The sequence below is a fragment of the Squalius cephalus genome (assembly GCF_949319135.1).
Source record: "Squalius cephalus genome assembly, chromosome: 19".
NCBI classification, from domain to species: domain Eukaryota; kingdom Metazoa; phylum Chordata; class Actinopteri; order Cypriniformes; family Leuciscidae; genus Squalius; species Squalius cephalus.
In genome coordinates, this window is record NC_137140.1 from 24,381,422 (window position 1) to 24,395,733 (window position 14,312).

General features: G+C 37.3%; 1 protein-coding gene across 3 annotated transcripts in view; it reads left to right on the forward strand.

Moving 5' to 3' along the window:
* Positions 1-14,312, forward strand: part of cacna1g (calcium channel, voltage-dependent, T type, alpha 1G subunit) — a 211,292-nt gene that overhangs the window by 117,391 nt on the left and 79,589 nt on the right. For all 3 annotated transcript variants that reach the window (XM_079851286.1, XM_079851287.1, XM_079851288.1), the window contains exons 9-13: positions 75-891; positions 1,828-2,207; positions 12,250-12,401; positions 13,654-13,839; positions 13,930-14,044. In XM_079851286.1, coding sequence (XP_079707412.1) covers positions 75-891; positions 1,828-2,207; positions 12,250-12,401; positions 13,654-13,839; positions 13,930-14,044 — 1,650 coding nt within the window. The remainder of the gene's footprint in view (positions 1-74; positions 892-1,827; positions 2,208-12,249; positions 12,402-13,653; positions 13,840-13,929; positions 14,045-14,312) is intronic.

A 14,312-nucleotide genomic window follows, 5' to 3' on the forward strand; every position in this document is an offset into this window, starting at 1 on the left:
AGTAACAATGTTGTTAATGAGCAGTGAAGCTCTCTCCGTTCATGGTCTACTCCACTCCCTCCACTGTTTTTCAGGTGGGCTCGTTCTTCATGATCAACCTTTGTCTAGTTGTCATAGCGACGCAGTTCTCTGAGACCAAGCAACGGGAGAGTCAGCTTATGAAGGAGCAGAGAGTGCGCTTCAGGTCCAACGCCAGCACGCTGAATAGCTTCTCTGAGCCAGGAAGCTGCTATGATGAGCTGCTCAAGTACCTGGTCCACATTATCCGCAAAGGCATCCGACAAATCTGCCACCTCATCCGGGTCGCCGGTCGTAGGGCAGGGCTGCGGATATGCGCTTCTCCACCGCTGGAACCGCCCGCTACGAAAAGACGTCGGCAGAAGCAGCGCCAGGGATCCGTCCGACACGTCATGCACCATCATCACCATCACCTCCACCATCACTACCATCTGGGCAATGGAAGTGTCCGAACCGATGGGGGCAGAGAGGTGGACAACGGTTCCCAGAGTGGCAATGTCAACAGCTCTGGGCGTCTTATGCTACCGGTCATTATCCCTCAGCAGGAGCCCTTTTGTGGGTCTTTGGTCCCAAGCTGTGCAGAATCTATGCATAGTGTTTATCAGGTTGCGGGCCACCTTGAACCGCTGCGCTTCGGCCCCTCACCTTCTCCCACGGTGCTCCAGTCATATAAGAGGAACTCAGTGCCATTTGCAGCTCCAGTACATAAGAACTACCCCACGTTACAGTCATCTCTGGCCTTAGAGCAGCTCAGACAGAGAATCCTGGAGCCAGGAGGAAGCAGTTGTACTGCTAATGTCCTTACCAACCTAAACATACCCCCAATTCCCATCAACACCTCACAGTGCCTGGTGGAGACACAAGGTCCTCCTGGTAAATGGATTTTAAATGGAATTACTTGAGCTGAATGTGCGACACACATGAGTTTAGAGTAAGACTGGGCGGTATGAACAAAAAGCACTGTATGAGTAATTTAATATTTTATTCATATTATAATCATGGTAATACTATATAATATAGTTACATTTGCTGGAAATTCAACCCTGAGATGTCTATTCGATAATCTAGTTAGAAACTTAAAATTAACGTATTTAATTTTTCTCATAAAAAAAAAAAATATATATATATATATTAAAAGATTATTCAAAGCAAATCAATAAGTTTGGCATCAGTTTGTTCAGTTTGTTCTCTCTCAACCTTTCATCCTTTGATGTGATGTACATAGTTTTGCAATTTTCAGCTATTAAAGCAAATTAAAATGTGTAATAAATGAATAAAAAATGCAATTCAAGAAAATTAAAGTGTTTGTAGAAATTATGATTATATGTTATGTGATTCTTTACAAATAAATACATATATTTTTAAATATTTTGTTTTGCAAAATATTTAAAGGCATCCAACAAATTTTGCCAGAATTGCTGAAAATTGAAAAACAATAAACCGACCATAAACAAAAACCATAAAAAAAAAACTGTGATCTGTAGTGGTACTTACTGTTACAATACACCTTACATTATTTTATTTGATGTGCATATTTTTGCATATTCCAACTATTATATCAAATTAAGTGTTTTTATTTAAAATTTTAACATTGAAAATGAACATTTCAATGTTAAAATTAACATTAGACAGATAGATAGATAGATAGATAGATAGATAGATAGATAGATAGATAGATAGATAGATAGATAGATAGATAGATAGATAGATAGATAGATAGATAGATAGATAGATAGATAGATAGATAGATGATAGACATCTGTCTATGCATATTTTTTTTCTGATGTATTTCTGTCTTATACATTTCAGGCAAGATAGTCTGCAAGGATGCCCTCATGAATAGCAGTGGCCCAAACTTAGAAACCACTCTGACCTTTGACCCTGAGACGTGTCCGTATTGTGCCAAATCGATGGGAAACGACTCAGAGGGAATGGATGGAAATGAGACGGCAGACTCTGACAGTGAGGGCGTGTATGAGTTCACACAGGATGCCCATTATCGGGACAGCAGAGATCCCAACAAAAAGAAGAAGTTTGCATTAGGAGCTCGAGCAGCAAAGGTGGTCCATTTCTGGAGGCTGGTGTGCGACACTTTCCGTAAGATCGTGGACAGCAAGTATTTCGGACGAGGAATAATGATCGCCATTCTCATTAACACACTAAGCATGGGCATCGAGTTTCATGACCAGGTTAGTGCATGTCTCTATGCTGTTCTCACTGATTTGATATCTGGAAACCTTTTGCCTCTATTTTAATTCCAAGTAATTGCATCTTTATATATCACTACATGGCTTCATACCTCAAAATTATTGCTACTTTATCTCACAATTGTCATGATTTCTCGTAACTATCTTCATATCTCACAATTGTGTATTTAAATGTAATTGTGCTTGTAAATCTAATAAATCAGACTTTATACACTACTGTTCAAAAGTTTGGGGTCAGTACGATTTTTGTTTTAAATAATATTTCTACTCAGCAAGGATGCATTAAATTTATCAAAAGTAGACAGTAAAGACATTTGTAATGCTACAAAATATTTCTATTTTAAATAAATGCTGTTCTATTGAACTTTCCATTCATCAAAGAATCATGAAAAAAAAAATGTATCTTGGTTTTCTAAAAAATATTAAGCAGCACAACTATTTTTAACATCGATAATAATAAGATCAGCAAATCAGCATATTAAAATGATTTTTGAAGGATCATGTGACACTAAAGACGGGAGTAATGGCTGCGGAAAATTCAGCTTTATTGAAATATATTGAAATATATTAACGTAGGAAGCTTTTTTTTTATTATTATAATATTATTTCACAATATTCATGTTTTTACTGTATTTTTGATCAAATAAATACAGCCTTGTTGAGCATAAGAGACTTCTTTCAAAAACTTTATAACAAATCTTATCGACCCCCAACTTTTGAACATAGTGTATGTCATATTTATATTTTTTCAACACATAATATACCACTCTGCCCCAACTGCCCTTTCCTGCAGTATTACGGAATGCAAGACTTTCTGTATGCAGCATGTTTTTGTTGTTTAGCATTTTAGGGGTAATTCACCATACTAGAGAATGAGCACGAGTCTGAGGGCTGCACTGAAGAAAAAGGGCAACTGGCACACATCTGAAATTCATTGTACTGTGTTTACACAGTGTGCTCGCATGCCTCAGTCTTCCAGATCCTTTGGAGAGCACACACCACGGTTCATGCCCCCCTCGCTCGTGATTGAAGTCATAACTCAGGGCTTTGACATGAACAACTAGGAAAATTATCAGTATTTTATGAGACATTGCAACTTTGAAGGATGATAAAGTGATATAGAGTTTTGTATTTTTCACAGAAAATGGTTGATTCTCAGACAAGAAAACAACATTTATCAACACTGACTCTGATTAGAATGATTTATTCTGGTAATTTGAGAGTTATTCAAAAAAATATGAAATAAATGGGAGCGTCTGCTGGCATCCAGGAGCGAATATGCGGGCAATGTAAGAATTTTTGGTTCTCTACCTTGTGAGCTCAAGTGACCACCCTACCAAACGTGAATGTGTTTTATTAGATATAGAGTCATCACATGAATTCACTGGATGAAATTTTGGGGGACACCAGGCGGGAGCAATGTTCCTCATTTGTCCCCCCCTGACTTTGACCCTGGATGGAGGTAAACTACTATTCAAAAGTTTTGAGTCAGAGAGACTGCATTTATTTGACCACAAATACAGTAAAAACAGTAATATTTTCAGCAGCCATTACCCCAGTCTTCAGTGTCACATGATCCTTCAGAAATAATTTTAATATGCTGATTTGGTGCTCAATAAACATTTCTTATTGTTATCAATATTGAAAATAGCTGCGCTGTTTAATATGTTTTTGTGAGAATTATTTTTTTCAGGATTCTTAGACGAATAGTAAGGTCATAAAAACAGCTTCTATTTTAAATAGATATTTTTTGTAACATTATAAGTGTTTTTACTGATCAGTGTAATGCTTACTTTCTGAATAAAATTATTCCTTTCTTAAAATAAACAACGGTAATGTACAGTATATTTTAGCGTGCGAGTATGGTGGACCTGTAACGGAAATGGGATCTAGTGCTTTCCATTGTCTATACTCTCCTTCGTTGTTTGCTGTAGCCTGAAAGAAGCTAGCGCACACTCACAGACAAACAACAACACACGGATGGCATTCCTCTCCCCCTCAGGACTTCTGCTTCTTTTGTCTCTCCTCTCGTTTTGTTCCCTGTAAACTCCCGGGGAATTCTGGCAGTGAACGTCGTCTTTACGGCGCAGTCCATCTGGAGAATTGGAGACTGAGATAGAGCAAGAATTTGGATGCATAAGGTCACTTGGGTTTTCTGATCCCCATAAAACTTCCAATCTGGCTAATTGCATCTGTTCATTCCTGAAGCTTCTATTGCCCTATTGTCTTTCATACTTGTCTGTGCTCCTCTCTTCCAATCTCTGACATCCTGCATTACTTTTTAAACCCACTTTGGAATGAAGAAGAAGCTCTCGACTGCAACAATTCTAGCTTTGTTTGCCAATCCTGGGCTTAAAATGTTGCTAGTAGGGTTCAAAACATTATGAAATGCTGTGTTGTCCAGTTTTGTTATTCCATTGTGCGGTACAGATGGAAAAATCACACATTGCTGGATGAAGTTAAGATCAAGTGGGGTTTCACAGAATGTAGCCAAAGGGGGGAATATGTGAATGACTGAGAAAAACAGGCAGAAGAGGTTTTGCTACATTGATCTGAGCAGTGTTCTGTGCAGCCTCCTTCCAGACCCCGCTCTGTGTTTCTTGGAGAGGAGACATGTTGATCGCTTGATCTTACGCATGAAAACCACACAAAACTTGACCACATGGCAGCTATTTACAGAGCTGAAGTGTGTGCTTTTTATTTTAGAGGTTAAAAATAAATCCACAGGCACATCTCCATCTCTCTTTTCCATTAGATTTCACATTCTACCTTTAGCCCAAGTTGTTCAAAAGCTCCTCAGCCCATTCTGTTTCGTTTAGTTCTTGGCGTTGCTGCTTTTTCCCTTCCATTTCGAGCAATATATCTGTCAACTGTTTTATCCAAAAAGGGATATTTGCCTCCCATAATATTGCACCCATACAACCAGGGCCTAAAATTAACACTAGCCAAGGGCCAAATGTGAGTAAAATTCGGTGTTTGTGAGTATATGAAACGATGCCAGTTGACGGTAATATTTCTATGCAATGTTGTCAGAACATGAACGTGAACAAATGTGAACGACGGTCGGGACAGTTGACGGGCAAGTGCTGCATCGTCCCGAAAGTTTAAGCCTTGCCAATTTAAATACTCAAGCGCAAGAAGACGTGAAAGGGAACTCAATTCGCTACTCGCTGTGTGGGAAGTTTTATGTGCGCAAACATTCGAAGCGTGTCTATAAATCCGCATCAGACAGTGCGCGAATACTGAATTAAAACCTTTCACGCCATCTTGCGCTTGAAAATGCCCGTATTGGCGAGTATCCTTGTAAACATAGTCAGTTATGTCTTAAGTGAACATGAACAGTTGAGAAAAAAAAAACGTTTCAGTATATTGGATCCGTGCATTAGCTCTTAAAGTGACAGCAGCCTAATATACCTGCTGCCATCTGTCCTTAATGTTAATCAAACAACAAAAGGCAAAGAAAAATTACTCACTGCTCTTGACTGAAAAACTTGACTTGCAAAAACTTTCATGGCTGGTAAAAAAAATATTTATGGCTGGTAAATTTAAAGTGGTAAAGTCACTGGCTATTGACAGTAGGGTGGCCATTTCCATAACACCAAAAAGGAGGACACTTTAGTGAGGCAAGAATAATTGCATAGGACTCTGGTGTACTCTCAACTACAATACAATTTTGTCCATCATATCGATGGTATCATGATACAGTGATTCTGAAATAGCCTACTCTATTCATTGCCAGACAATTTGATCTACGATATATCTTGATGTAGACCTATGTGTAACAGAAGAGGCAAAAAAGTGAAATAATGAATGCGAAAAATAAATAAATACACATTTCAGTTCTTAAGAAAGAAGTTCACCCTCTGCAGCAGCTCAGGCGACAACAGCACCTCTAGGGTCAGCAAGGCCAAATTCGTGTTCTTTTGTCCATTCCGGATTAAATGAGGTCTGACGTTTTGGCATGTTAACGATATGACGTACAGTAGCCAGTACGTGGACTTGTTTACGGTTTTAACCAATGATATATCAGATATTTATTTGACACCACTTTCAGTCAATAATTTGTTTGACCAGAGATCTTACGGCATTAGACGCTATGCTATGCTGCTAAGATTCTAGAGCGTTTTTTTTTTTTTTAGCTGATTTAGCGCAACTCCAAAAAGGAGGACAAATGAGTGTCTGGCTTGAGGCTGCGCCGGACAGGGGGCTTAAAATCTGGACTGTCCGGCCAAAATCCGGACGTATGGCCACCCTAATTGGCAGCTGTGGCAAAAAGTAGTGATGTGATTATCCCTTCTCTGAATATGAAATGTTGTGCCTCATAGGAATATTGCTGTTTGGAATATTGACAGATTTCAAACATTTTCAACTTCTCATCCTCATGTTGTGGTGTAGGAGATGCTACAGTATGTGTCGCGTACCATGTTTATCTATACCCTGTTTTCCAGCTCAAGTATCTTGTTGACATACTTGTAGGTGAACTTTTTTTAAGCTCTTAATCTTACATGCGCTATGAATTCATTTAAGTTTCCCTGCGGACTGGCGGTGTAGGTCTGGTTCATAGTTTAGAGAGGAGGATGTTACTGTTCAAATTGACATGTCTTATCCCTCACCCTGTGTTGTTCATGAATAAAGAACTGAGCCCTCATTCAGGGACACGAGAAAATTCCACACAATTCCAAACCACTCATTAACCCGGTACACAATCTCAACAAGCATCTCTGCTGGGAATCTCTCTCTCTCTCAATGTGTCTTTCAACCTCTTCCTCCCACGCTGCCCCTTTTCTTCCTTTCCCTTCCTGATGTGCTATTGGGGCATAATGGTTATTGTTGCTCTGGCTATGAAAGTTAATGAATACAGAGGGTGGCTTACTTTGTTTCAGGACTTGCCTAGGGACTTCACACAATCTTTGTAATGATAGTTTGGCCTAGTTATTATTGCTAATACAGCAATGAGCTCCTATCCTCAGATCAGAGCACATATGTGGGTGTTTAACTGCATGGGTTTAACCAAATGCAAAAATTATCAATAATTTGTGTTAGGAAAAAATGAAATATATGAGCCCTTTGCGATATGCAACCCCAACTTCCTGTCCCAATAGAAAATCTTGTGGGGTCTTTAAAATGTCAGTATTTTGTCCACTGCACATCCACCTCAAGCATTTATTTACTTATTTATCTTACTTAGTTGTTTTAGGCTATTCAAACCGTTATGTGGTGAACATGTGGTGAACTTTTAGCTTGTCTAAAAGCCATTTGAGCCATAATGAGGTTTACATAATGAGAGGAAATGAGACCAGCTAGTTTATGCTTCAATGAAACGATCTCAACTGCTCGTCATGGGTTTAAATGATTTCGAACAATTTCTTTGTTTCACTGGATATAAAGCATATACTCGTCATTGTTGGTAATGAGGAAACACATATCTCATACTTGGGAAGTGGCCACCACAGTGGTGCTTTTGCCAAGGGAAGTTTTTTTTTTTTTTTTTTTTTTATACATATGAGCACTGTAAAGCTTTCCTAAGAAGAGAACAACCTCTTCAGCTTCCACCAGTGACAACTGAAAACAATGACCCATCAGGGGTCTCTAAGGCTACGTTCTCAGCGCAAGTCTTGGTGGTCCATTCTTATTTATTGCTCATATCTGATTATTATTATTTATTTATTTATTTCACATTATGTTTTTTAAATGTGGCCAATATCAGATTCGAGTGTGAACAGGTCACGATCCTGAACTGAACCACATCCGCAAAAGAGCAATGACAAAGTCGGCACGCAGCACGGAATTATGCAGTAAACACAGAGGTTATACTGAAGTCAGCATTTACATGTTCATTTATAAGCTGATGTGCCGCAGGTGATAAGGAGGAAGCAGACAAGGATGAGGAGAGCAATGTTTTTCTCATACAGTTTTTCCACGTTTTTCTTGAATAGAGCTGTCACTGTAATACTCCTGAGTATATCAGCTGACCATCCCTCCACTGACTAACTTTGCTGCCTTCTTCTATATTCACAAAGTGACCGAAGAACAACTAGTAGGTAAAATCTTTTATAGTAACTCCCATCAGTGGAGAATTGTGACAAATGTTGATCTATAGAGCGATGTAAAAGTCACATGAATTCCGATGACTGTTCAGACTAAGGTCACTTTGCAAAACATCAGACTTGTATGTGATTTAGGACCATGGAAGTGGCTCAAATCAGAATAGAAAAGATCAGATTACATGTGGTTTCTGCTGTTCACACAATTCTGATTTATTTATTACAATCTCAACTGTTGTGTGTGCACCCTAGCTTATACCTGTATGTTTCCCATGCACAGTGCATTGTTTATTGGAGCTGTATAATTAGATAAAGGGACAGTGATCTCGCATTTGCTATGTGCTGGAATGAGCAGCAGCTGATAGCGGAGTGCAGCTGGTGAGATATGGCCTTTTAAGAGCAGTTCATTTGAAGAGGGGTCTGAAGTTCAGGCTTGTCTGAGCTCCCTGTCTGGATGTTTCACACCAACACCGTCTTAACATAGTATTTTTGAACCTTTTAAAGGAATAGTTCACTTCAAAATGAAAATTATGTCATTACTCACTCTCAAGTTGTTTCAAACCTGTATGAATTTCTTTCTTCAAAAAAAAAAAAAAAAACACACACACACACACATATATATATATATATATATTGAAGAATGTCGGTAACCAAACAGTTGATGTACCCCATTGACTTCCATAGTATTTTTTTCCTACTATGGAAGTCAATTGGGTACATCAACTGTCTGGTTACCGATATTCTTGAAGTGAACTATTCCTTTAAGTAAAATAACACATATTAGGCTCAAAATAACCTTTATTTTTTTCTGAAGCTCCTAAGAGGACATGGTGATGGAAAAAAAATATGAGATGGAAGGAAAAATTATATTTTAATATATTAACCGCAAAAGTTTTATGAGCGATCACAACATTTCTCGGGGGAAAACTCGGGGTGCATTCACACTTGGTTCGATTTTGATTGCTCACTTGATTGCTTTTTTTTTTTTTTTAAACTACTACTATCACCATGTCCCTCTAAAGGGGCTCCATAATTTTTTAGATATTCTAGACATAGAAAGTAAAAAACGGAGAAAAAAAATTAACGTCTGATGTTTCGTGAATCAAAACCCTTTCAAAGAGTTCAGCGTTAGTCTTCAGCCTTGCCGTTCCCGGAAAAATCACTCCTGCAGAGACTGGTGTGTGATGTACTCTTCCCACAAGTGGTCCTGATTTGAACTGAAGGGCCTCACCCAATGAAGAGTCCAAGTGCAAGCTCCTGCTGGGTAGACGGTGCCCAACCCTCGGCTGCTCAGATCCAGAAACAGCTAAAAAAAGAAAAAAAGAAAAACTGCTGGCTTTCTTCCCTACCTCTGTGAAACACCACAAATAGCCCCACACTTCATCATCGTGCTCCACGGACCACTTCTAAATCTGATTAGATTACATTTAATTCTATTAGCTAATATAGATGTTATTTTTCATTTCATGCACAGTATGTAATTGTATTTTTTCCTCATTACTTTGCGGAAACAATCATCTCAGTAAAACAATTAGAGTGGCTACATAGTTTTTTGTCATCATTTAAAGCTCTGAAGTTCGGTGACCTGTCTAAATGTCTCTCTCTTAAAATCACTGTTAGTTTTCATAGGCAAATAGTTGCGTGCTTGGGGATGTTGTGTTTTGTTTTCAGGCGTTTAAGACTCTGTTCATTAAACCCAGCTAGCTGTGATGTTTCAAGAATGTGTTATGCGTGCTGGGTCTCTTGCCCAGTCTCATTTTTACAATCGAAAAAAAAAAAAAAAAAAAAAAAAAAAAACCAAGCGAAATATGAACCGGCCCATATGTCTCTCCTTCAATTCACCCCTGCCTCATAAAAATAAATAAATAAAATATTTTTTTCTCTGCATACCGAACTATCAACTACATAAATTACACCAGGGAATCTGCTGTTCTTTCTTTTTAGTTCACCTGCATCTGAATTTTAAGTTCAGCTTCCAGTCATTCGAGACAATGTGCTCTGATAAAACAAAGGAACAATGAGAAACTTAGTGTTTATGATGTCAAAAAGTTAATCCCAAGTTTGTTTAATTAGCACAGTCTGCAACGTTATCTGTTAGGAAATATGAAGCCATGAAAGTGTGAGTCTGTGTTCTGTTTAATTAAATGATATCAAAATATGGCTCAGGCCCTTTGGAGTTGAGAAGATTCGTATGTTTTTAGAATATATTTTTCTTATGTAACTTATTATTTTCAAATGCTTTGCGAGTTTTTGTATCAAATAGCCAAGCAGACCGAAGAGTGACACGCCTGGAGATCTGTAGTCTGTAGCTGTTTCGGATGGTCTATAGAGATACATGCATTGAGACAACCTCTAAAAAAATGCATTTCCATTTTCTTGCATTTTGCAATATCTTCGAAGTGTATTTTGTGTTTTTTTTCAGATGCACCGATGTATTAGCCACCGATTTTTGATTAATGAAAAAGGCAGATATTAAAAAACGCTTTTTTTTTCTCTGGGTTAAATAATTAAATTTTTTGTTTCGTGCTTTTGTGCCTCTCTTGTAATGTTGGCCTGTTAAATGTTAAATTGATCCAATACATGTTCATTGAAAATTATTTGATGCAGCAATAAGATACTGTACTATAACTTAATGCATGTGTTTTTGAACTTTGCTAATTTAAAACGTGATCAAAGTGGTCTTTATCGACCTAGGACATCATTTACTACTCTTCCCCTCATTCATTTTATAAAATCACAGTAGACATAAACTTTCTTAGTGCTCCAATTATAAAAGAATGTCTGTTTTCTAATTAGTTTTTTTTGTAAATAGTGTATTGGGTCACTAGTAGCGACCCAAGGAATGTGATAGTGTTCGTATATTTTTTCTGCACAACAATAATTGATGAGTGCAATACACTTTTATTCTTAAAAGTGGCAATGTCTTATATCATAATTACCGCGGGTATAAAACAAAATAATACACAAGTATAATCAGCAAAACTTGAAATGGCTCAACTATTTACTGTAGAGCGAGTACTGTACGCAATCAAATATTAGTCTCACTTGATGGTGGATCTGGTGAAGAAGCTGTCAGCGATCAAAATATTAATTTTAAAAACGTTGAAAGCGATAGTTAAAAGAATATGGCTGAGATCGCAAATATGAGCCAGATGTTTAATATATTGGGGAAATGAGCTCTGACGATGACAGTAATGATGGCTAAAACATCTGCTTAAATTGATCTAATTTGAAATATGGTTTATTTTATTCTTTTGTAATTATTATTATATAATTATCAGGAGAGCTTAATACTATTACGGCAGTTAGAGGTTCATCCGTGTTAGATATAGATCCGGGTCGCTAAAAACCTAAATATGTAATGATGATTGGACGAAACACTTGTGCATTTAAGAGTTAATGGCAAGAGTTCAAAAAAGAAAGTTCAAAAGAGAGTTCAAATATAGGTATCGGTATTGGCATCAAAAAAAGAAAGAAAAAAAAAACTATCGATGCAACCCTCAAATTACTTTAGACCCTGCAACAGGATATGATGTCACAAACTCAAAGATGTCAAAAATAAATGATGAAGGCATGGTAAGAGTGTTTCAAGGCTGTTGTGACCTTCAAACAACCAAAATAAGTTAAAGTCAAAATGTGTTATTTTTAATAACCCATGGCACAAAAAATGATGGGGATGCAAGTAAAAGAATTGCCCATATTTCACTGCTGAAATTTGTTATTCTTTTTCAGAGACTGTATTTGCTCAATAAAATAATGTTTTAATGAAAATGTGTGTCCTTATGAACAGCCTTCCCTCCTTCTTTTCTTTTTATATTTCATTTTCAAATGAGTGCTAGGAGCACTGTTTTCAAAATCATCATATTTGTAAGCAGTTCATCTTGCAATTATTGATGTGACCTTCGCAACTGTACTGATATGGCGCATCTCTGTGATAGTCTGGGTTTTTATCTTCTTCTCTCTCTTTTTTTCTTTTTCAGCCTGACGAGTTGACAAATGCTCTGGAAATCAGTAATATCGTCTTCACCAGTTTGTTTGCGCTGGAGATGCTCCTAAAAATGCTGGTCTATGGTCCATTCGGCTACATCAAGAACCCTTACAATATCTTTGACGGCATTATTGTAGTAATCAGGTATACATTCTCATCCTCATTCCTTTCTTAGAACTTTTAAATGTGTGTTACAATAATAACGCTGCCTGCATCACTGTTTATTGATGTTCATCTTCATTTCTGAAAATGCACACTGGCAGTGTGTTATATCACAACAGTGACAGCCAGACAGAATGCAGCTATTATTGAATGATGGGACATCTGTTGCCTGTTCAGTCTGATGACTGTCAGCTGTCTTGATGAATGCTGCAATTTCACGCCCATTCATTCACAACTGCCATAAATTAGCATATACTAAGACTTCTCAACAAGCAAAAGATTTGGCATGGTACGATGTTATGATGGTTTCTTGCATTTATTAATGCTCATCATGTTGCATAGACACAGTCACCAACACGCACTATTCTGGGGGCGTGGTTTAACGTGTGTGTGGGGGGGGGGCACTGGTTACCATAGTAACGCAATCATCCTTTGATGGTAAAACAAATATGTAACAAGCACAAAATAAGCAGCTTTTTTTAAATGAACAAAATGATGAAACATCAAATATTATTTAATTATTTAATAGAAAGTAAAATAATAATTGGAATGTGATGTTTTGTGAATCTGCATACACTACCATTCAAAAGTTTTGGGTTGGTACGTTTTTTTCTTTTTCTTTCTTAAGTCTCTTATGCTCACCTAGACTGCATTTATTTGACCAAACATAGTCAAAACAGTAATATTATTACAATTTAAAATATTATATTGTCACGTGATCCTTCCGAAATCATTCTAATATGCTGAATTGGTTGCCCAAGCAACAGTACAGTGCTGCTTAATTTTTTTTTTTTTTTTGTGGAAACCATGAAGTTTTTGGTGAATGAAAAGTTCAAAAGAACAGCATGTATTGGAAAAATATATATTTTTTTAAACCGTATAAAGACTTTGCTGTCACTTTTACTATCAATTTAACACATCCTTACTCAAAAAAATATGCAGTACCTTTACATATAATGAAATTGTCATTCTGCTTTATTTAAGCCAATATTTACTATTTGAGATAGCTTATATTCAATTAGCTGGTGGTATTTTTTGCCTACTTTGAAATGCAACAAACTGCTCTAACACCGCACCGAAACACGTTGGATTGTTTTTCTTTCAAGAAATAACCCAATCTATTGGATTTCTCCCCTCAAAAGAGTAACTATGGTAGTCGGGATATGTTTAAGCATTGTCCTTCTTATGCCTTCTGCGTAGATAGTCAGATCTGTGTGTTTATATGTGTTGACAGCGTCTGGGAAATTGTTGGTCAGCAGGGAGGAGGTTTATCGGTGCTGCGGACCTTCAGACTCATGCGGGTGTTGAAGTTGGTTCGCTTCATGCCCGCCCTACAGAGGCAGCTGGTGGTCCTGATGAAGACCATGGACAACGTGGCCACCTTCTGCATGCTGCTTATGCTTTTCATATTCATTTTCAGGCAAGATTAGAGATAATTTTCTGCAGTTTGAATGTACTGTTTTCTGTCCATTTATTTTTCCTTTAACTGTATTTTTTAATTGTTTTACAGTATTCTAGGCATGCACCTGTTTGGATGTAAATTCGGTTCTGAGAGAGATGGAGACACTCTACCTGACCGCAAGAACTTTGACTCTTTGCTGTGGGCCATTGTTACAGTTTTTCAGGCAAGATTCTTGCATTTTACACAAACTGCTATTCCAATCAGGCAACTTTTCATCCATCTTTTGTAATCCGATCACAAGTGGACATCACTAAATACAGATCCAACATGTTTTGTGATCCCAAATAATTATAGATGGTCATATGAAGCACATTTCAAACACATGTACATGTTCAAAATGTTGGAGTCAGTATTTTTTGTAAGAAATTAATACTTTTATTAAGCAATGATGCATTAAATTGATAAAAAATGACAGTTTGTTTACATTCGTT